This window comes from Sylvia atricapilla, chromosome 4 (genome assembly GCF_009819655.1).
Source record: "Sylvia atricapilla isolate bSylAtr1 chromosome 4, bSylAtr1.pri, whole genome shotgun sequence".
Taxonomy (NCBI): Eukaryota; Metazoa; Chordata; class Aves; order Passeriformes; family Sylviidae; genus Sylvia; species Sylvia atricapilla.
Genome location: NC_089143.1, coordinates 52,469,754 through 52,492,125, shown reverse-complemented (window position 1 = coordinate 52,492,125; position 22,372 = coordinate 52,469,754). Strand labels below are relative to the sequence as shown.

General features: G+C 40.2%; 1 protein-coding gene across 1 annotated transcript in view; it reads left to right on the top strand.

Moving 5' to 3' along the window:
• The first annotated feature begins 11,039 nt into the window (after window positions 1-11,039).
• The window catches only part of LOC136360575 (melanopsin-like), a 36,855-nt gene continuing 25,522 nt past the window's right edge, over window positions 11,040-22,372 (top strand). The window contains exon 1 of the mRNA XM_066317930.1: window positions 11,040-11,129. Coding sequence (XP_066174027.1) covers window positions 11,040-11,129 — 90 coding nt within the window. The remainder of the gene's footprint in view (window positions 11,130-22,372) is intronic.

The window sequence follows — 22,372 nt, the reverse complement described above, 5'->3', positions numbered from 1 at the left end:
AAATGTGGCAGACGCTTTACCATGGGAGAAGATAGTGCCCCAAAACTCATTGTCTTTTCCTTTTTCACAGGTTTATAAAATTTCAGCAGTTGTCCGTAGCCCAGTGAAATCATCAGAGATCCATTTTATTCAGCTGAGTCTTGCTGTTCTGTGTTCCTGTTTTGAGCTATGGGTGAGTGCAAAGCAGTAGGTGAGTGTAACACCATTTTATTAATGTAAAAACCTTTTCATGCTAGACGTCACAAACAGCAATAACTTTTTTAGCAGACTTTCCTTGTTCTTTGTACTAGGCAAGAATCCTGAGAGTTTGAAGCATCATGTCAATCTGTTAGCTAATATAGGCTATCATGTTTTGAGAAATCTGGCTTTTACTACAGTAGCAATATCCTAAAGTTTAAGCAATTTTTTTGTTTAGTTAACATTAAAATTTTATGTATGGATACTTGCTTTGTTTAATTTAAACTTACTTTCATTCTGTAAAAGGTACAAAATAAATCTGTATGGTAAACTAAGAGATTCCATCAACTTGTGGAAGAATTGGTCTCTTTTTGGGAATACTTTGCTTCCTATAAAATGTGAAGGCCATGCACTAGCTAGCATGCTCACACTCAGAAATTCTGCTTTTATACTTCTCTCTGAAATCTACCAAAGATCCTTTCCTCCAGACCAGTGAAGGTTTAGTAGAGTCTTTTTTAACTTCAGTTAACTTTAACCAAGAAATTTATTTTTCAGTGTAAGCATTCAAAACCCCATAGTTTTGGAAACTAAATCTAAATCTAAAGCTAAGTTTCCTATGTACGGATTTATCGTACCGGGGAGCCAAAAGTTTTCTCTAAGATAATATTTGAACCACATTTTTAGAAATAAAATTGGGAATTTGCTGACACTTTGGCTGTTAAGGGTGCTGAGTTACCTCTTTTAAACAAAACTAATTATGAATCATTACATTTTTTAAGTCAAAAAGTAATTCTGGTATTCAGAATGTTTTTCAGGGCAGTAAATCTTTTAATAAGACAACTATAAAACCAGATGAGTGGCTGTAATTGCTGCACCACAAAGGAAAGAAAAAATGATGCCTTCAACTCCTCTTCTTTGATTCTAATTATTGTTTTTGATTCTGCCTGAGATGCATCTTCACTGCATGATGAGATATATGATATCACTCAGAATTACCATGTCTAGAAGAATGTGGTATCAATTCAACCTTCTGTATCCTGTCCAGAGGCGACCATTTAAATTAGGTGGATGTAGAGAAGCAGTGGGATCAGATAAGAGCTTACAAAATTCTCTGGAGAAAGCAGGAGGCTCTCTAGATAACACAAAATCAGTGGTGATCAGGAAGCAGGGAAACAGTAATGCCAGAAAGTGGATGTAGAAATCATATGTGCCAAATCTGTTAAGACTTATAATTAGTGCTACAAATAAGTTACACAGTTATCATCAGATCGCAAGGAAACAGTGACAGCAAATTTAACAAGATGTTTATGCAGTTGATCCTTTAGTTGATGGTTTGTTTATAAAGTGCTACAGTGGTAATGAACATGTTGTGCCTTCACTGAGGCCTCTTGAGTGAAATAAAAGCAAGTCAGTGCACGGCTAAAATTGAGGCTGCACGGTTTTGCCCGGTGCTGCCCTGTGCATCATGCCATGTTCATGTTACACCAAACCAGGATCGGGGAGGTCTGAAGCAGGAGGCATTGAAAGAGACAAGAAAAGGGAGAAGATACAGCCTCAGCTGCGGAGGGCAGACTTTGGCCCGTTCAGGATGCTGATTCATGCTGATGCCCAGATGACCAAGAAAGCTGATGTCATCCTGGCCTGTATCAGGAGCTGTGTGGCCAGCAGGAGCAGGGAAGTGATTCCCCCCCTGCTGTTGGCACTGGTGAGGTCTCACATCCTGTGTCTAGTTCAGGGTGCCTCCGATCAGGAAGGACATTGAGGTGCTGAAGCATGTCCTGGGAAGGGCAGTAAAGCTGGTGAAGGGTCTGGAACACAAGTGCTAAGAGGAGTGGCTTGGGGAGCTGGGGGTGATTAGCCCGGAGAAGGAGGCTCAAAGGTGACCTCATTACTCTCTACAGCTCCCTGAAAGGAGGGTGTAGCCAACTGGGGGTTGGTTTCTTCTCCCAGGCAACCAGTGACAGGACAAGAGGACTCAGCCTTGAGCTGTGCCAGGGGATGTTTAGGTTAGATATAAGGAAGAAATTATTAACAGAAAGGGTGATTAGACATTGGAATGGGCTACCCAGGGACACGAGGGATTCACCATCCCTGGAGGTGTTTGAGGAATGACTGAATGTGGCACTTAGTGCCATGGTCTAATTGACAAGGTGGTGTCCGTCGGACTTGATAATATCCAAGGGTTTTTTTCCAATCTAATTGATTCTGTGACTCATAGACAACAGCTCTGTGTTGGGCAGACATTTAAAAAGTGAGCAGAGTGAAGGGTATAGAAAAAGAAGGGCCAATTCTCTCAAAGTAAATCCTTTACCAAAGGTGATTTATGCCCTGAAATAGCTCTCCTTAGAAAATACAACAGAGGTGTTTTTTTAATGCATGTGTGAAGATCAGTGTTGTAAACCTACTTCTATTCTCATTATCTAACACAAATAGATAAGCCAAATGGAAGCTTGTGGTATAACAGTAGGAGTTGCTTCCATGACTTAAGAAAAATGATTTCTTACTCAGGACCTAAGGCTGAAAAAGAAACTGACAGGAGGAATAATAAAACTGTATTTGTATCAACAGCTTTTGCTGAAAAGCAACTAAATATTTCTCCTGTGTATTACACCAAATCCAAATTTGCTGTTATTCAGCTCTACAAGTTTGAGATGGATGAAGTGACTTATGGATTTAGTTTTTTAATTTAATAATAACAAAAAAACTATGGCAAATCTTGGCGTTTGAGAACAGGAATTTTTCCCTCTTTGACTTCTAAAGCTACTCTGTGGCTGCGGTGCTGAATGAGGTGTCTCACCTGTTTCCTCAGTATTAGCTGCTGGTTGCTGGGAGAGCTGCAACACTGAACTTAAGGGTGTAGCTGGACAAGTACTGCAGCTGTAAACATACCTGAAAGCTCACAAACCTATGCTCTCTTCTGACAGATTCTGCTATAGTTTGCTTTGATTCCTCTGAAGTAAATTGGATTACTTGTTGTATTCCAGTTAAAAAAGTGAACAGTTCCAGTCATTCCTTGGATGGCAAGAGAGAATGGATAGTCTAAATGGGGATTTTTTCCATCTCTGAACTTTTGGTTTCTCACTATTCTACTCCTTTTTTTTTCATCTGTAAATTAGTTTGGATAAAAGCATAGATTTTGCTAAGTGTTTAAACTTCAAAGTCATGTGCCTTGTTGCTAGAGTGTAGCTCTGACAAAGCAACATTAGTTCCTATTCTTTGTGTCGTTTGGGAAAAAGGTGGGGAGAATGTTTGGGACTATTGGGAAAATCTTTACAAGAATTTATTGAATACTCTTTACCTGTTGTAATATGTAGCTATATTTCATGAGTTTAACTGTAGCAAAGCTTACTTTACAATCTAACACTGCTTTATGTTTCTGAAAGAACAAAAACTGCTTTTTTTCAGTAGGCCAACCTTCTCCTGAGCTGAGCAGTTGGATGGAGAGCTCAAAATTGCAGCTGCCAGAATAAATGATCAGTAATGGTACAGTTAACTTCAGCAATGAAGACTGTTCCCTGTATTAGGAAATATTTTGTAATTGAAATTCATTTTTAGCAAAGTGTGTGCATGTGTGCACATGCATGCAGCCACTCCCAGAAATTGAGACTGAGACTGTCTATAGTTCTAATGCAAAATTTTCTGTAGTATTCCTAAATAAAATTGTGGTTTAAAAAATCCCCAACCCACTCGATTTAAAATGCATAGAAGAAACACAAAACTTCTTTCAGTCATGCATTAAATGGTCCCTTAAGTTGTCCCATGTAATTCACCACATCCCCTGACAAAATTTTCCTTTTACCCTGCTGTTTTAATATCTTATTCTGTCTGATTTTCTCTCTGCCCTGCAGTTTTGAGCTTTGGGGAAAATATCCATTCCTCAAAGTCCCTAGAGCAGGTAGTTGTTTTTACATTCTGGCTATCCCTTATTCACTATATGTTTGGGGGGAAAAAAACCTCATTTCAAAGGTTTTTTTGTTAATGATTTCTTGACCAAGCAAAACTTTGTCTCCTTTACAGGAAACATGTGCATTTGTGTTATGGTTTCTTTGAGAAATGTGGCGGAAAAAGCTGCTTGTGGGAGTACCTGTTGCAAAGGGAAGGAGGACACCAGGTGGTCAAAGAAGACCAGACTCCTGAGTTCCACTCCAGCTTCTTTTGTGGTGCTCATCAAATCTCCTCGTTTGTATGCCCTGCTCTCAAGCAAAGGGTTGTTTTTGTTTGTTTGTTTGTTTTTCTGAAATGTTTCATTTTAGTGAAGTGCTGGGTTTTTAAAATAATATTTGTTTTGCTGAGGAATGTAAGTGCATCCTGATGACTTCCGTACCAGATGGGAGAGGGATTACAGGACCTCATGTGGCATTAGAAGAAGAAAGCTGAGAAATTATCTGTCTGAAAGAGAGAAAATTTTAGACCAGAGAATGTTGGGTGAAGGGAAGAACAGGGGTTTTACTGAGGTGTTTTTTTTTGTTGTTGTTGTTCTTTCTTCTGGAGAAAAACACAGTGTATCTAAGTACAAAATCTTTCTCTGAGGTACTGCTTCCAAATAACGTTTGTTTCCTCCTTTTTTTCTAGAACAGAATTAAATTTTTTTGCAGATAAAAATAGAGAAGATCGCATTTGAAAGAAAGATTAGACAATTTGGGTTTATTTTCCTTTACTTATGGCACTTGCATTTGAAAACCAGTCTGAGATTCACATGTCAGATTGTCATCCAGAAGGTATTAGTGATGGTTTCTTTTTCTAGCAGAGATGAAATTCAAGTTTCTTCTCACCTCAGAATGCATTTACTACTATGCATCTAATTCAGTTACTGGAACATTATTGCTTCTGTTTTCTGAGGTAAGAATCAACCATGGTTTTGGTATTTGTCACTGAGTCTTGAGGATATTCAAGTCAAGACTCAAGCCAGATTTTTAAACAAGTTTGTAGTTTATATTTCATTTTTCCTTTTGGTTCAGCCTATGTTTTACAGTAATGTTATCTGAAGAGCAATTCAAACCATAGGATTATTTGGCCTGAAATGGCTGAAGAAATTATGGTGGGGTTTTTGTCTCACAGTACTTCCTGAGATCTTCTGAAACACATTGTCATCTCATGCCCATCATTTCAGTGGAACCTGGATTCTAATTCCTCTGGTTTAGGAGGTGGCTGGTGGGAATGGTTCACACTGGAGGCTCCTGCAGAGCTGGAACTGGTGTCTGCTCACTGAAAGGGTGAGGGCAGGGCTGAGCTTGGAAAGGTCACAGCACACATGCTTCCCTCACTGTGCTCTGCAAAGTGCCACGGTTGGAACAGGGCAGAGCATCACTTGGAGCACACACAGAGCCCCTGTCACCATGTCAGCAGGGACCATCAGAGCTGTGTTAGGGGCTGTGCTGGAGCCCCTGGAGCCGGCACTTAACAGGGCACAGCACTTTCTGCTAAGTGTTCAGGGCAGCAACACGGCTATTGCCTAATGTGTATTCCTTCTGGATTGTAACAGTTGTCCCTCTGGCTCTTCAAGGACGTGTGGGTCATAGCAGCTTTACATCCAAGTATATTCTTCCATCCTTTGTCATACAGGAGCTGAAGACCTGTAAGGACTTCCTTGTTTTGGTGCCTCTTTTAAAAAGAGTGTCTGAAATAGGGAGCCAATACCAAATTTGGGATTCTTTTTTTAACCTCATTACCTGTCTCAGCATTGATAGGACTCTGATTCATTCAGCTGCCAGGATGAAATTCTCCAGGCTGGCTTTTTACACTAAAGGATTTTGCTTTAAGCATTTAAAGTGTGAAAACGTTTCTGTTTATAGAAATAAGTCACCTTTGACCAGAAATGGAAAACTTCAATACAGAAGATAACAAAGCCACAACAATAAAATCTGCGTGACTGTCACTGCCATGACTTTGACAGCAAAAGTTGTGACTTTTAGGGTTTTTCCATAAAGCTGTTGGACAAAACTCTTGTGATTGAATGAGGCCATGGAAAAACTTATGAGTTAGTAAAAAATCAGAGTATCTTTCCTGTGGAAAACACTGGTATCATAACAAGTGTTTTAAACTGAATGCTGAAAGACATATTTTGAGTAAGTTTACAGTGTTGGTGGTGTAGCAGAATGTTGCTCTGAGGCCCCTGTCCCAAGACAGGACCATTTCCTTTCCAGTTCAAACAGCCTTTCCAGAGGGTGTATAGCAGTGCTAGGAGTGGTAACTAAGAGCCCAGATTGCTGTCCCCAGGGTGTCTTCCCAGAGCATTATGAAGTTGAACTCCTCCCTCGGGTCATTTGACAGCTGCATTTCTTCCCCTGCCATTTTGTGTCTCCAGCAGAGATAACATGACTTGGTTGTGGCTTGATGCTGGGGACTCTCTCCGTGGGAGGCAGGAGCTTCAAAGGCCATGAAGATTATGAACCATGGCTAAAAATCCTTTGCTCTACCTGAGAAAAAAAATTCATGTCTTCAGCTGAGGAATGAGATTGGGTGTGGATCTCAACTGGGTTGTTCTTTCGATGGGAAGGACTCTGGGTAAGGGTGAGCCTGGGAGGAAAAGTTGTGTCTGAGTCCTGGTACCTCACTGCTGCTGGTGGAATAAGGGAATAGGAGGGACATCACCTCTGTGAGAGAAGGGGGTGGAGAAGAAGATAAATGCTGAAGCCCCTGTTCATGCAGGGATCACCACCTCAGGTACCTTCACCTTCTCACTCTCAAGAATGATAATAAGCAAAACTTCTCTAGGTTTGGAAGAGGTGAAGGAGAAAGAAAAGACAAATACCCAAAAAATCATTGTCATTGGCATGTGTTCTGTTAGTGGGGGAGGAGAAGTAGAGTCAAGCTTGTACAGATTTACATTTTTGTTAGTGAGTGACCTGTGTATAAGATGTGTCCTAGATAAGCATTGCTGGGTCTTCTTTGTCACTCACAAGCAAAATGTAACAGAGACATGCATTATAATTCTGTAATTAAGTCTAACCCATGATACTAACTGACTGCAATAATATCCTAAAACTTAGATTATACTGTAGAAGTTCAGTATTTAAAAAACTGTTGCTTGTCCATGCTGACTAACCCAGCCTGAGAAGCACTTGACTAAGGAACTGCTGGAGAGTTTTTCCAAGCCCTAAAGTTTCTACAGTTCCATTCTCACTGAGCTGGCCTGACCCCTGCTAACACTTTGTTTTCCTTTGCAATTAAAATATTTCAGCTGCCATGTGAAATACGTGAGAGTTTTTAGACTTGTCAGAAGCTCAGCGGGATGACATTGAGTGTTTGCACAGCAGCTTATAACAGTCCCAAGAATAATTCCTGGATCAACCTTGTGGCTATTTTTAAACAAGTGAAAAATATGGAGTGCTGAATAAATCCATTTTGCTCATTGGCATATGATTCTTTTCCCACTTTTTATTTCACTGTTGGTTATTCAACAGCTGAAAACACATTTCCAAACATGCCTCTTTTCCCAAAATGAACATGTGACTGTGGATTAGCCATCAGACTTTGACAGTCTTTTGGTCCAACAGCGCATCTGGAAAGGGATTTCAATATTATTTCTTTTCTTTTTAAAGTTAGAATGTACCAGTTTAGTAGCCATGTGTTTAGCTTTCATTGAATTTTCTTCTTTCTTTCAGGTTTTGGGGGTTTTTTTGTTTATAGTTTTTTTAATGATCACTTTGTTTTTTATTCTTCTGTGATCATAGCATCAGTAGCCATAAATGTATCATCAGTAGCTGTTACTGGACAGAAAGAGGACTGAGATCCCTGATGTGACTGTGAGACAAGGGGAGAGTGAAACTCACTCCCATCCCACTGAATCTGAAGTCTGGAGGAGCTTTTCAGCACAATTCTCCTCCCTTTGCCATTATAGATAGTAGTCTATAACTGAATTTAGCCTGCTTTGCTAACCTCAATGTCCAGAGACTTCCAAGGAGCTGGTCAGGCTGCTGTCAGACCCATGTGCCCTAGGAAGCAGCATATGTGAACAGTCTGTTTTGTGTGAAACACCTTTGACACTTGCTGTATTACCAGAAATACAGCTGCAATGAAAGAAAGAGATTACCTTGGTGGAGGCTTAGATCAACGCTGACTTAAATAAATTAAAAGGTGGTTGGTTTAGATTATGTATAAGGAAGAAGTCTTTTGCAAGTAAAGCACTGAAATAGGTTGCCCAGAGAGGTGATGAATTACCTGGAAACACTCAAGGGGCTCTAAACTAGTTGAAGATGTCCCTGCTATTGCACAGGGGTTGGACTAAATGACCTCTAAAGGTCCCTTCAAACCTTAATTATTCTATGACTCTACATTTCTCAGTGTGCAACATCTCTTGATTGACCACTGGGTCTGTTTTCGTGCCAGGATGTTTACAGTCAATCTCTGCTCTCGCTCTGTCTGGTGAATGTAGCACTCAAGTGTTGCAAGGAGAGGGACTGTGGCTTGTGAAGGCACCTCATGCTAGGCAGGTGCCCAGAGGAGCTGGGTCATGAGAAAGCCTGCCCTGGGCATGGCAGCTCTGCAAAATCTGTGATAAAGTCATCATCACCAGTGGTAACTGGAGAAATACTAACAGACTTCTTCTAACAAATGATTAATCCAGGATTCAGCCCTAGTTCCAGCTGTTGACAGTTATCCTCTCCCTGTGGCTTTGCTGAGATGTGGCGTTTGTCACAATAGATCTAACCTGTTAAACAGATACTGCTTTTTGCTCCAGCAGGGATGCCTTTAGTGACAGATAAAATGATTCCTGTGTATGGAGGACAATGTCCCTCAATTTGTTAAATTTGCCAACTGCTTTGGAAGCCTGCGGAATGAAAGGTGTCATAGAAATGTAAAGTGCTGTTATTCATCCTAAATCACTATACTCCGTTTTCCTGAAAAAATCCCCCAACCAACCACTTGTACTTCTTTCCTGCTTTTTGTTCAATGTTTGGTTGGTTCCTTCAAATCTGCATGCAGAACTGGTACCACATAGTCATGGATCCTGGCTGTGTCTCAGGCATTTTATCTTACCTTTTCATAGGCAGTTGTTTCCCTTACCTGTTTCTCCAGGTACTTGACCAATCTGTTTTCTATTACTAATTTTAAGACACTGATTTTCAGTGCTTTTATTTAAACACACAGTGAGTTTAAGCATGCAAGTGCAGTTCCTAAAGTTCAGTGAGTCCAAACACTTTGTCTGGTTGTACTTAGTTTTCTGTATTTTCCCACGTCCTAGGATTAATTACAAACAGCTGAAATAGAAAGGCCTAATGAAGAACTAATCTTGATGTGAGAGCAGGAAAGAGAGATGTGTGGGACAGGAATTCAGTAATCCTCTAGCTAGAGGTTTAGTTGTACCTAAACACTGTCATTCATGGAGCCAACTTAGATTGTCAGTCAAGAACCTGTCAGTCTAAACAAGCCTGAAGCATGAAGAAGTTTGCTTTAGTTGGCATTTAACATTTCCCTCGGTGCCCAATTTTTAGCTTTAATCAAAATGTCTCACAGAAGATAAGGTTCAGTTTGATCCAGCTGTGTGAGGTATTGCACGTAGTGGCTTGTCCTCAGAGAAGTCTCAGCTTTAGCTTGCAGACATGGGAGTGAAGAACATGAGCAAAGAAAGCAGTTCCTCAGCAAGGACATCTGAGCAGTTTTTCAGTCTCAGGTTTCAAAGAGCAGCATTTCCAGTATTTTACTTAGTTCTGTAAGGAAAAAAAGGCAACCCTCCTGTGCATGTTAGAGGGCTGATAATTTCTTGTGTGATCTCTATTGCCTTACAGAAAATTCAAATCACTCTGGAGATAAGAAACACTATTAGCAAACAAATTATAAATCAACAGGCCCTAAAACTATCACTAATTTATATGGTAGCTCCAATACTGTGTGTAGATTTTCCTCTGAAAGGCAATGTTTATGGAAAAAGTCATAAGGTAACCAGAAAATGTAACTGTAATAATATATAATGTATGTGTCATTTGATGAGCTTGAATTTGGAGCACATAAAGTAATGGAAGGAACTGAGGTTCGCTCCCAAGCAGATCTACAGTCAGCAGATCACAAAGATCAAGTCAACAGGTGGATGCTTTGCCTAAAAAGTAAAGCATCAAGATCCCAACGTACAACTGACTAAAAGACAGCAGCTAACGACTGTGCATCTTCAGAGCAGGGAAGCAGAACCAGTCAGATCAAATGATTGAATGAAAATAAGGTGGTTCGGTAGAGAATGAAACCCAAGAATGAAGTCATAATGACCGACAAAGAGTACTGGTGTCTAAATTATGTGTGACAATGATACTATAATTGCACTTTTATAACACAATGCTTAACACCATATTGTGTTTTCACCAAATAGGGAAAATTTTCTGTTCTGGCTGACTGTTCATTATATTCTAACACATTCATCGTGTCTTTGGGCTGTTAAATGCCAAAGTAAACTTTGTTTTGAAATCTAGGTCTCCAGTCTAGGAATTTCAGCAGTGTTCTCCAGCAGTTGCAGATTATCCATGTGGTACATTTTCACCATTCTTGTAAGTTTATATCTGTAGTTCAATTTCTGCTATCTTTAAAATCATCAGTTAAAAGGGTTAATTTGTGGGCAGAAGTAGTTTTAAGATTCTCCTGAGGAGCTGTGACCACTGTCATGTCCTAGATGGAGGGGACAGGTAAGTTGCTTGAACTTCGTTTAAACTGTAGTTACTGCTTCCTTTTTCTACTACTTTGAACCTTTTCTTCCCCAGACAAACTCATTCTCACACATCCTTTCTATTCCCTACTTTTAAAAGGGGAACACTGAAACAAAGTATGTGGAAAATACTAATACATTGAAAATAAAAATTATATAGGGATAGAAATCTAACTACTTTTCTGATTGATGTTCTTCTAGCCAGAGTGCAAGAGAGAGGCTGTCGAAGAGCATGCCTGCCATCACATCCCTCTTTTCATCATGTCCCAGTGCCCCTGAAATGCTCAGCTTCACAACCATGCCACCAACAAGTTGCTGTGAGGTAAGAAATTCTTGTGACCAGTTTAATGTTGCTCACTAAACTTCCTGTGGCTATTCAAGCACGCCTGTGACAGAAAATGCTTGCGTGTTAAGGCATATACTGCAAATGAAGTTTTTGTAACTGCAAGTGGAGTTGCTGGGAAATAGTTCTGTTTTATACCCTGTTTCTTGACAGCCCTGCAAGAAACCCAGCTATGGCTTGGGCATGTTGCTGCTCACTTGTGCAGCAGGGCAGAGCCACCCTAACCTGGCCAAGGGAGCTCATGGGCCATGGGGATGGAGCACAGGGTGTGCAAAGGGAAAGCTGGAACCCCAATAGAGGCTGGGGGAATGGGGGCAGGGGGTGCCCAGCTGCTGTTTCCGGCTACCTAAAGCAGAGTTCCAGGGAAGGCTGAGCCAGGCCTCTTCAGCATAAGCACAAGAGGCCAGGGGCACCAGTTGCCACAAGAGAAATCCCAGGCAGCACCCTCCATTCCAGGCTGCCCGCTCGGGACCGCAGGGCAGCAGACACAGCCTCAGCTCCTGACTCTCAAAGGGTGCCCAGCCTCGGTGCTGGCACCCACAGGGGCTCGGGGAACTGCCAGGGTGGGCTGGGCTGCCCTGGAAACGAGCTCCTCTGGGTGTTCATCCTTTATTTATATATATGTGTGTATAGGTATATGTGTGTATATGTATGTGTGTGTATATGTATGTATATGTGTATATATGCTGTAATTTCTCTCTAATCATATTAATATTGCATTTTTTCTATTAGTTGGCAAGCATCGCTTCAATCTTTTAAATGCGTATGTATATGTGTGTGTATATGCTGTAATTTCTCTCTAATTATGCTCATATTGTATTTTTTTTATTAGTTTGCAAGTGTCGCTTCAATCTTTTAAATGTCTTCAGTGCTGCGCATGTCTTCAGTTAATTACATATATATGTATGTATATTTGTATAGATGTATGTCTGTGTGTATATATGCGCATGTGTATATATGCGCCTGTGTATATGTCTGTGTGTATATATGTATGTATGTGTGTATATATGAGTGTATATATGTATGTGTATAGATATGTGCATATATATGCGTGTGTATATATGCTGTAATTTCTCTCTAATCATACTCATATTGCATTTTTTCTATTAGTTTGCAAGCATCGCTTCAATCTTTTAAATGCGTATGTATATGTGTGTATATATGCTGTAATTTCTCTCTAATTATGCTCATATTGTATTTTTTTTTTATTAGTTTGCAAGTGTCGCTTCAATCTTTTAAATGTCTTCAGTGCTGCGCATGTCTTCAGTTAATTACATATATATGTATGTATATTTGTATAGATGTATGTATGTGTGTATATATGCATGTGTATATATGTATATATATGTATGTGTGTATATATGTATATATATGGATGTGTGTATATGCGTGTGTATATATGTATGGATGTGTGTATATGCACGTGTACATATATGTATGTGTGTATATATGAGTGTATATACGTATGTGTATAGATATGCGCGTATATATGTGTGTGTATATATGCATGTATTACTTTCTAAATCGCGAGGTGTCTGGGTGTGGGCGGTGTTAGTTTATTTGCCCGTTCCCGGCCGTGTCTCGGCGCTCGGGCAGCGGCGGTGACTGGCGGGCCGTGCGGCTGGCCGGGGCCGCGCCGCGCTTCGATCGCCGCCGGAGCGGGCAGCGCGGCAGCCCGGGAGGGGCTGGACAGCGGCTTTTTAAAGCCCGGCGTTTCCAGCGCTCCTCGGCATGAGTCGCAGCTCGGCACGCAGAGCAGATGTGCGGAGGGGAGGGAAATGCTTTCGGCTGAACCCAAAAAGTACGTGCCAGGAGGAGGGCTTCAGGAAGTGGGAATTGGGCAGGGAGGAGGGAAGGCAGCATTTCTCTTCTGCTTTGTTTGCTAAGGAATAATTTAAATGAATTGCTTCTCCTCTAGAAGAAAAATCTCACTGAAGTTGTTTTAATGTAAATTTTGGTGTTTATTTTCTCTGTATGTGTGTGTGTATCTGACCCAACTTTCCCCAGAGGGAAATCCATTTTCTTTGTGCTGTTTTGTTTAGATTTTCAGTATTGATTTGGGGTTTTGGCTGATGGGAGAACTGGTTGTGCAAAGGGTTGATGTAGCAGGTTGCTCAAGATGGTATTTCTTGCATCATCAAGAGCTGATAGATTAAAACGTTACTGTGACCTGATCCATAATAGCAGGAACATTTTTATGAGAAAGGAAATATAAATAAAATCCTAAAGCAGATTTAAGAGCTGTTATCCTTTTGTGGAGCTGATTAATAGAATGTAAAGTGACCTAAATGAAGTGCTGTAGAAAGGCTGGTCAATAGTTTATACATTAAGCTAGGATTATTTGAACACATTTGTAATGAAAAGAGGATTTTCTTGTGCATTACAAATTAGTTATGATGATTTGAGGCAGAAGACTGAGATAGGTCAGCAAGCTAAATATAAAGAATTTGTGTTTCTCTATCCTCATACAGCCCCATCCCTGTATACTCTGACCTTATACCATTACAATGTCTTGTAGAGATTTTAGGACAGAAGATTTACTGCTAAATATTTGGTAACTTGTGTGGACTTAGTTTTTTTAGCCAGCCAAGCCCTGGCATTCAAAAAAGTCTACCAAGAATATTTGCTTGTAGTCTGAACGATGGAAGAGAAAAGGTTACAGGAATGCTGTGGGAGAAACTCCAGCCTGGGAGGGAAACTGTGGATTTTGTTTCATTTCAACAGGTCCTAGAATAAGTGAGATAAAAAGCTGGGGCAAGTTTTTTATAGAATAATTTTTATTAAGTAATAAATAAGTGGCAAGTGAAAAGGAATTTGAGCCTGTAACTCATAACTCCATATTATTTACCAGTATCGTGTTCTGGCACTGTTTAATTTTCAGTTTGTCTTTTAAATCCCGTCTTTACGACAGTGACCCTTTTTGCTGTTAAATTTTCTCTGAAGTTTCTGAGGAAATCCAAGTTTTGCTCCCTATCATTATATACTCAGCAAATTTTCAACCAGTTCACATCTTGCATTGCTTTTTCTTGCCACAAATTTAGCTGTGCGAAATCATGTGTGTATGCAACTAAGTAAGTTGATAAAGAGATCTAAAGTTGAAATTTGGTTGACTGTCTGGCTGCCTTTGGAGGTTGCTAATTCTCTCTCCCTAGGGTGTCCTGTGTTTCCAGTGCCCTGAGGTGCGAGCCTGGAGAGAGAGAGTGGCTGCTGAAGATGATCTGCTAGTCCAGCAGTCCCTGGCTAAGCAATTGGGAAGCAGAATTCAGCACACAAACAGGACCCAGAGTACAGACGTGTGTCTGCATATTGTTGCAGATGGTTAAGCAAGGCTGGTCACACTCCTAAGCCCCCAGGGCATGACAAAGCAGTGTTACTGCATGAGATGATTCAGCCTTGGCTATCAATGTACCCAAGACTTTTCCAAAGTTATGTAAACTTAATAGAAGCACGGAGTTGCAAGACATTGCAGCTGTAATACATATCAAACACTCTCAGTCCTGAAAAGGAAATCTTAGTGTATAGATGCAAGGGAATTTATAATAATATAAATTATTATAATATAATTAAAATTCTATATTTATATAAATAGAATATATTTTAGATGTTTATAAATATATTTATCAATGTATTATTATTAATATAGCTTTTAATGTTAGTATATTCATTGTAATATAAATTAATATAATGTCATTATAATTCATAATGCAGCTGAGAGGAAGCACCAGGCTGACTTGCATAAATTGATTGCATGCTGCTAGACACGCTTCATAAATTCTCTGATGAGAAGGGTCACCCTAGGAAAGGTTTAAATAAAAAGATATTGTTCAGACTTCACATGCAGCTTTGGTAGGCACTGGGACTTGCAAATGTCATTAGCAGATAAGTCACAGTCAGAAATGCATGGTACAGATGGTAGTCAGTAGCTGAACGTGTGATGTAGCACACACAGAATAGAGGGCATGATTCGAGGATGCAGCCTGGGGCTGCTGTGCAGCTGGATAACCCCTTTTTCTCAGCCAGCCTGTTGCAGTGAGGTCTGAGCTGGAAGTTACCAGCTGATCCTGCTGAGAACCAGGGAACGGTGTCAGCAGCTTCGTTTGGCAGCATTTGCAAAGTTCAAACATACCCTCAGCAGAAAGCCCAAGAAACAGGGAGATGGACTGTTCTGATTCTTGCTGCTCCCTCTGGACTGACTGCCATCAGCAGAGCTGTGCTGCCAGTGAAATAACTGGCTAGGTAAAACCAAGACCTTGCTGGCTGTGTGATGAAATGGAAACATTTAAACAGCTACAGCAAATCTAGACTTACTAAAGCAACAGGAAAGAGCTCACTTTGTGTTTTGCAAAGTTAGCAGTGCCTGAAACAGGACTTGCTCTCAAATGAGAAGGAAATTTGTTTGGGTTTGAATTTAAAAAAGGACAAAGCACTTTGATTGAATTTTCTGTAACCAATAGTTTCGTTCTCAATAAATTACTTTCCTTTCCTTGAGAAAGAAAAATACACATAGTTACTTATATCCCTGGTATCTGTTGCTGCAGTTTCTGTACTGAAGCTCGAGCAAGTACTCTAATGATGTAAGTGACTTTACTCTGATAGGGAAAGGGTCAGTGTGGCTTAGAAGCGTGCAGTGTTGTCACCATGCAATCGCTGTCATAAGAGGTCCCTCCCTCCATGATGCTACAGAGACCATGGCACCACAGCTGAGCAATAGCAAATGAAGCAGCAGAAGCACCAGGGAGACTCTTAGTGGATCAATGCTGGCACTTTGGATGACTCCAGTGGCGCTGCTGTAGGTAAGTGCCAGTCAGTTACTCCTCGAGCAGCTGGTGAGGGAAGGCAGTGTGGCTCAAACGCTGGAGGGCTGCAAGATCTGCAGTGTTTGCCATCTCTCCTCCACAACACAGGAGGTAGCAGTCTGATGGTGTCCTGGACAATACTTCAAAAAACTTAAATAACCCACTTGTAAGAGAATTATTTTTTATTTAGAAGGAAATGGCTGTCAAATTGCTTTGCACTCTGTCATTAGCTCAGTGTTTGATACAACAAAACTAATAGCAATAAATTTTTGCTGAAGTTCAATGCAATTTTGCAACTAATAGTAACTATTTATGTTCAGTGGGCTTTTACTCATGGAGAACACTGGAATCTCTCTCTTACCCCACAGCTGTTGTGAGCAAATTGTTCCTTCACCTGTTTTTCCATTGGCAGATGCTCTTTAATGCGCTGCTTTTCCAGAGCTGGGTGGACAGAGAAAGGTCCATTGTGAACTCAAATCTAGTATGGCCATGGCTTGAGGCAGACAGAGTGCTTGGTTAGACTTTTCTTTGTTTTTTGAGATTCTCTGGTGCATATTACTTTTCTGGCTTTTTTTATATGCTTTTAAATATAAAGGTTCTTTTCTGTAAATGTCATGTTTCTTCTTAACTCAGAAAAGGGTGCTGTCTTGTGCTCAGATTTTCTGTTCTGGTAGTTCATCCTGATTCCAAGCTGATGTTGCAGAGGCAGTGTAGGAGATGCTTCAAATCTACCCCATACCCAGAGATTATCAAGAGGGTGAGAGGAAGATGACGTTTCCTAACATAGATGTGCTAAAATTTTTGTTAGTTTTTGTAGAGTGTTGAAAAGTGGCCTGTAGAATTAAAACAAGGGACTTCATTAAAATAACTGCATCATCCTTATTTTCAGTGCGTTACACAGTGCAGTAGAGAGGGAAAGGATGAAGGTTCCTTCACTGCTGTATCAAAATTGTCTTGGTGCTTCTCCAAACTAAAGTAAGGGCACTTGCTTTCGTGTAAGATATTGTTTCTTCTCCCAGGATAAGCACTGCCACGAGATAATTTTCTGGGAGATATAGACATTACTTATACTATACACACCTATTTCCACCAAATGTGTCAATTTATGCTTTGTTCGTTTAATGCTTTAGAAATCTAAAGGTCTTTTGATTGCTGTAATTTCTCTCTAATTATGCTCATATTGCATTTTTTATTAGTTTGCAAGTGTTGTTTCAATGTTTTAAATGTCTTCAGTAAATTTCTCATTGTAAATGGAGCAGCTGGTTTCACTTGTTCATTTGGAGACATTGGTCGCTCTTTCTTTAGCAATGTTAACTCTACAAGAAATGTGTAAGTTCTTCAACCTGCATGGGACTAGAAAAACAGTGATCTCCTCTCTGAATGAGAGTTTATTTTACTCTTGTTTTAGAGAGTTAAGGTGAAGTTGTGCTCCTGCCAAAAGGTTTCATTTAGCAATAAAGACTTGCCTCTTGCTGTAGGGATAGGTCTCCTTGAACACATTTCACCTAGTAACTTCTTTTTCTTCCCAGTCATCTTGATTTTTTCCCTTACCTGTGGTGGCTAGGTGCTTTATGCTGAGTGTCTAGTGGGAATTTGCCAGACTAAAATACATTAGGCCATTGAACGTAACATTGTATCAGTGGTCTAGTCAGAGTCTCTAAAATTAATCATAAAATACTTCAAAGGCAGATTTTCATGATGCTTGGGGCACCTGACAATGCAGATAAGCACCAGGGAGTGTTTTCAGCACCACAGGAAAACAGTAAGTGTTTTGCCAGCGGTGCAATCAATAAGTGTGAAGTGCCTAAGACCTCTGGAAATCATTCTTTTATTGTGGGATTTAAAGCCACAGTAGGAAAAAGAGTTGCAAATTAAGTGGAGCACTTTACTGCAGCCTTCCCATGCAAGAAATACGGTCTCTGCAGAGATTATCAGTTGAAAGTATCTGAAGTCTCTGGGTGTAAAACAGCACTTAGGTTCACTTGGCTCTTTATGTCCCTAGTTTCTCTGAAAATAACAGAAGGTAGATAGGAAGATTTTCAATTTACTGAGACAGAAATATATGTCCTCAAGTAATTGAAATGGTATTTCATTGCCCTTATGCCTTTAACCCTTATTTATTGACTGTGTGTTTTAGAGGTTTCACTACTGGCATTATGGAATGTTTTATGTTGGAAGGGTGGTTGTGAAGTCATACCTCCTGCTCCAAGCAGGGCTCACTTCAACATTTTGACATTCTTTATGTTCATTCCCTGTGCAGTTCTGGAAAGTGTCTGGCTCTGTGTTCTGTACACCCCACCTTCCATTCACAGAGGAATATTAAACAGAAGCAAGCAGATATAATATGGAATAATCCTCAGCTTAGAGTGATCAGACAATTCTTTTATCTAAACAGAAACTGAATGCTACAGTGTTTATACTAATATCACAGATGTGCTTGAAGTTAGCAGATTGAGAGTGTTCATTTGCTCTGTTCTCTGTATTCTTCCTCCTAAAAGCAGCTGTTGCCAGACCCTGCCAGGTGTGAGACACAGGAGATGGTGGGGCTCTGATCCGACTACTTTTAGCAGTTTTCATGTTCCTAAATGTACACGATAGAGTGATGGAAATGGCATCAAGGATTTGGGCTGCTTGGGTTGCCCTCCACCCTCACCTATGTAACCATAACCAAAATTTCTTTTTGAAATATGGAAATCACCTTAGTTGATGAAGAATGTCTGGTTTCAGACCTTCAGCTAAAAGTATTTCCTGCAGAAGAATTAGTGGGTTTTTTAAAAATAGCGGAAAGTAGAGACGGAAATCTTCAGTTCTTTATGCCTAGCTAGTAAAAATTGTAAAAAAGCTTCATTGTAGTGTAGCTAAAGAAGCTAATTCTGCAATATTATTATTTCTATTTTCTTCATCATTCAGCACAGTTCTTCACAGGTGACAGAAGAAGTCTAGTGCAGAGAATCCAACGGGAACCAAATGACCACATTGGTGAAAATTATTAGCCGTTTGTATTTTTAAAAGTAGCATTAGAAACACCATACTTATTAGTATGGTAACTAATTGGTATGGTAACTTATGGATTTGTAAAAGTTGTTAACATCTTGCTTTAGCTGATTTATTGAGATGTGCTTTCATTTCGTAAACAGCCTTTGAAAAGCCAATGTCAGCTGATGGGCTTTTTTCCCATCGTCCTTAAAAATGAGCACAATATCTCATGCGATCTACTTAAGCTGCAGGGTACTTTTCTCAGAGCAGTTTCCATGCACAGATCTTGCAGTAGCAGTTGTGTAGGTCTCCTCAAGAAGCTGAACAGTGGAATGAAAAGGCTACTAATAGCTAGACAAGGTGCATGAGGCCAAAGGTGGCTGGTGCAGGATGTGTTTTCAGCTATCAAGAGTAAGGAAGGCTTTTTTTTTTTTTTTTTAATTAAAATACAGAAGTTCAGTATATGTTAAAACCTCAGAGGAGAGCTTAGAAACCACTGGCAGAGGTCAGAAGTTCGGTGTGTTGCCAACAATTTTGTGAGGCAGACATTCCTCCATGTACTTCTGATAATCCAATAATGTGAGCCTCATCTGGGAGCTGAGCTGGTACTACTGGGGCTGATGGAGTGGGAGAGGGCTTGTTCCAGACAGACCACGGGTGCTGTGGCATTGCCTTGTCAGCAGCCAGCAGTGGGAGCTGACGAAATGGTTTTGACACGTGGTGGGCAGGCTGGAGCAGGAGCATCCTAGTATGAGGCATTTGTGGCTGATGAAGTGGGAACAGCCATGGTCTGGTAGCCTGGGATGAGTGAAACAGTGCAGGATGAGCTACAGGAGCTCAAAGGAAGCAGAGGAGGAAGAGCAGATCAGGTGGAGAGCCCAAGTTATCCCCAAGGGTTACGGGATAGAGCCAAGTGAGCTCAAAACACTCTCACCACTGGGTGGCAAACATAGAAAAATGAGATTTACTTTTTAGGTGAACTTGGTGTGATTATTAAAGAAATCCAATTAGCAGCAGAATGCTAAGAAGGAGAAAAATAACATAGTAAAGTATGCTGCATAATAAGATTAAAAAAAAAAATTTGCTGTAGCTTCCCCCTGATGACTGCTAAATTTCTTATATTGAAGGACTTAACCAGCGTATCATGTTCTGACCACTGATGTTTTTAAGGCTCTAAATATATATATCCTGAGATTTCTGCCTCCTGCTATGTTGTTGCACTGTGCTAGCAGTCGTCTGTTCCCTCATGGCCAAACAAATATGCACTGAACTGTGATAGTCCAGCTAATTTTGATGCAGTGTCAGCATTGATTAGATTTGTTCAGTGTGCTGCCTGCCTGAGCGTGTATAGCTTGGGCTGTGATTTGAGGTGCATTTGGACACAGCATCAGATAATTTTGACGTCATTTATGGCCAAGGGGACAATATGGTGAGTGTCTCAGGGGTCACATTAAGGAACTGTCTGTGATGGCATGCAACCCTAGAGAGATGATAAGGGAAAGATGGACTGAGCCCCACACTCAATTCAGTGTTAGCAGCTTCTGGTAGTGCACAGAAATTTTCGTGTTTTTCAAAAATTTGTAAGTCATGGTAGAATTTGGTTTTTTTACATTTCAGACTAGAACTGGATACATTTAAATACATCATAAAATTTCCGTAGAGGAAAATGCTGTGAAGACCTTATTAATGTTACCTTTCTGGATTTTACAAGTACACTAGTACTGGAACAGAAATGTTCTCAGGAAACATGCCTTTGGTACCTTGCTTTAAAATTTTCAGGTCTTGAAACTAAAGTCCATTGCCTCAGGGTTTGATTCTAATGGCATGGGTTCAGAAAAGGAAACCAAGTGCTAGTTATTTGCCAGGTCTTCCCCACAAAGCAATGCTGGGCTGTGCAGGCATGCTTCATAAAAAAACTTGTAGAGCATTGGGTAATACCTCACATTTGCAAATTCCTGCCCAAGCCATGCTGAGAGCACTCAAGCTGGAGTTTATTTTTCAGCTGGGCTGATATTTGGGGTTGTATTTTTATTTTTTTTTCTTTTGTGCTCTGGCAAACAAATGTGTCTTTTATCATTGATTTCAGCCATGTAGCTGAAAATGTGTATAGAAAGCAGTGTGTCTGTGCTTACCAGAAAAGGCTTTACATTTTAAGGTTCTCTTAGTCAGTCTCCAGAGAGATGAAAATATGTCTTTTGAGAGCTTTGTAACTAGCAGACAGATAGTGAGACTTAAATTCTTTTGAATTTCATTGTTTGTTACTGATTACTACAGTTTCAGAAGCATCATTTTAATATAATATTATTAATTTAGAAAACATTTCAATTACTAACATCTATTGCATATTAGGCTGGATATGTAAAAATCTGAGTATGCCAACTTTAAGTATCTATCTCATTTATTCTTTTATTGAGAACTTGATGAGATACTGATGGTTTTCTCCTTGGAGTTTTTTTGGAGAGTTTTAAGGTTTTCTCCTGCCATCCCCACCATGCCTCATTAGATGGCCTCCAAGGAGTTTAAGCACAGATATTAAGGGCCTGAAAGAAAGCATGTCATCAAATCAGAGGCTGTGCTAAACATGAAATCTTAAGGATACAAATGAGTCCTGAAATCCAGTGCTTTTTTTTCAACTGGCCAGAATCCCAGAAGCAAATTGCTGGCATGGAATCAACTAGATGCGTACTTTATTGTAGGAAAAAATTCTCAAGATTTTCCCTTGAAATCAAAAATCTACGATGACAGTCTGGGTGAGCACTTACCTTGGTCTGGGGCAGATGCCTGACTTTGCTACTTGTCCTGTTATACACAGGCAGTTCCTGTTCTTCTTTGTCACTTTTGCATGGACTGCATGGAAGTCACATGCACTGAAGTCCATTTGTTAAACCAATTTTCATTTTGATCAAATGCACACGGTAAATGTGTGTTTGAGTGCTCCTGGCTCTGGCATGTGAACTGACTGGAACAAGTGTGGATGAGGACTGTTACCCAGAGGCTGATAAGGAAAGCAACTTCTCCACATGTGGATGGTCACGGTTTGACTCGATTATCTGGGGCCAAATTCATCTGACCTTACTGTGTGATGTTGGAACAGAGTATTGTCAGCCAGAACAAGCAAATTTGTTGTCTTGATTTTGTTTTTTAAAAACCCAAAGGTATTAACAATATTTTCCAAAGATCTTCATTTCAAATGTATCATATTTTATAAAATATTTGAGGATCACTAGCTCTGCTACAGTCTCTACACAGCGATGACCTTCTGTTGGCTGCTTCAAGAGTTCCTACGTACAAGATATTTCATTAAGCCCCAAATTTCGCTGTAATTTCAAACCAGATGGTGCTTCATACTGAAATTACCTGGATTATATGGACTATCAGTGAAATTATAGGGAATTTGGCAAGTACTGTCTGCTAGTTGGCATGCTCAGATTTCTCCCAAAAAATTTGTTC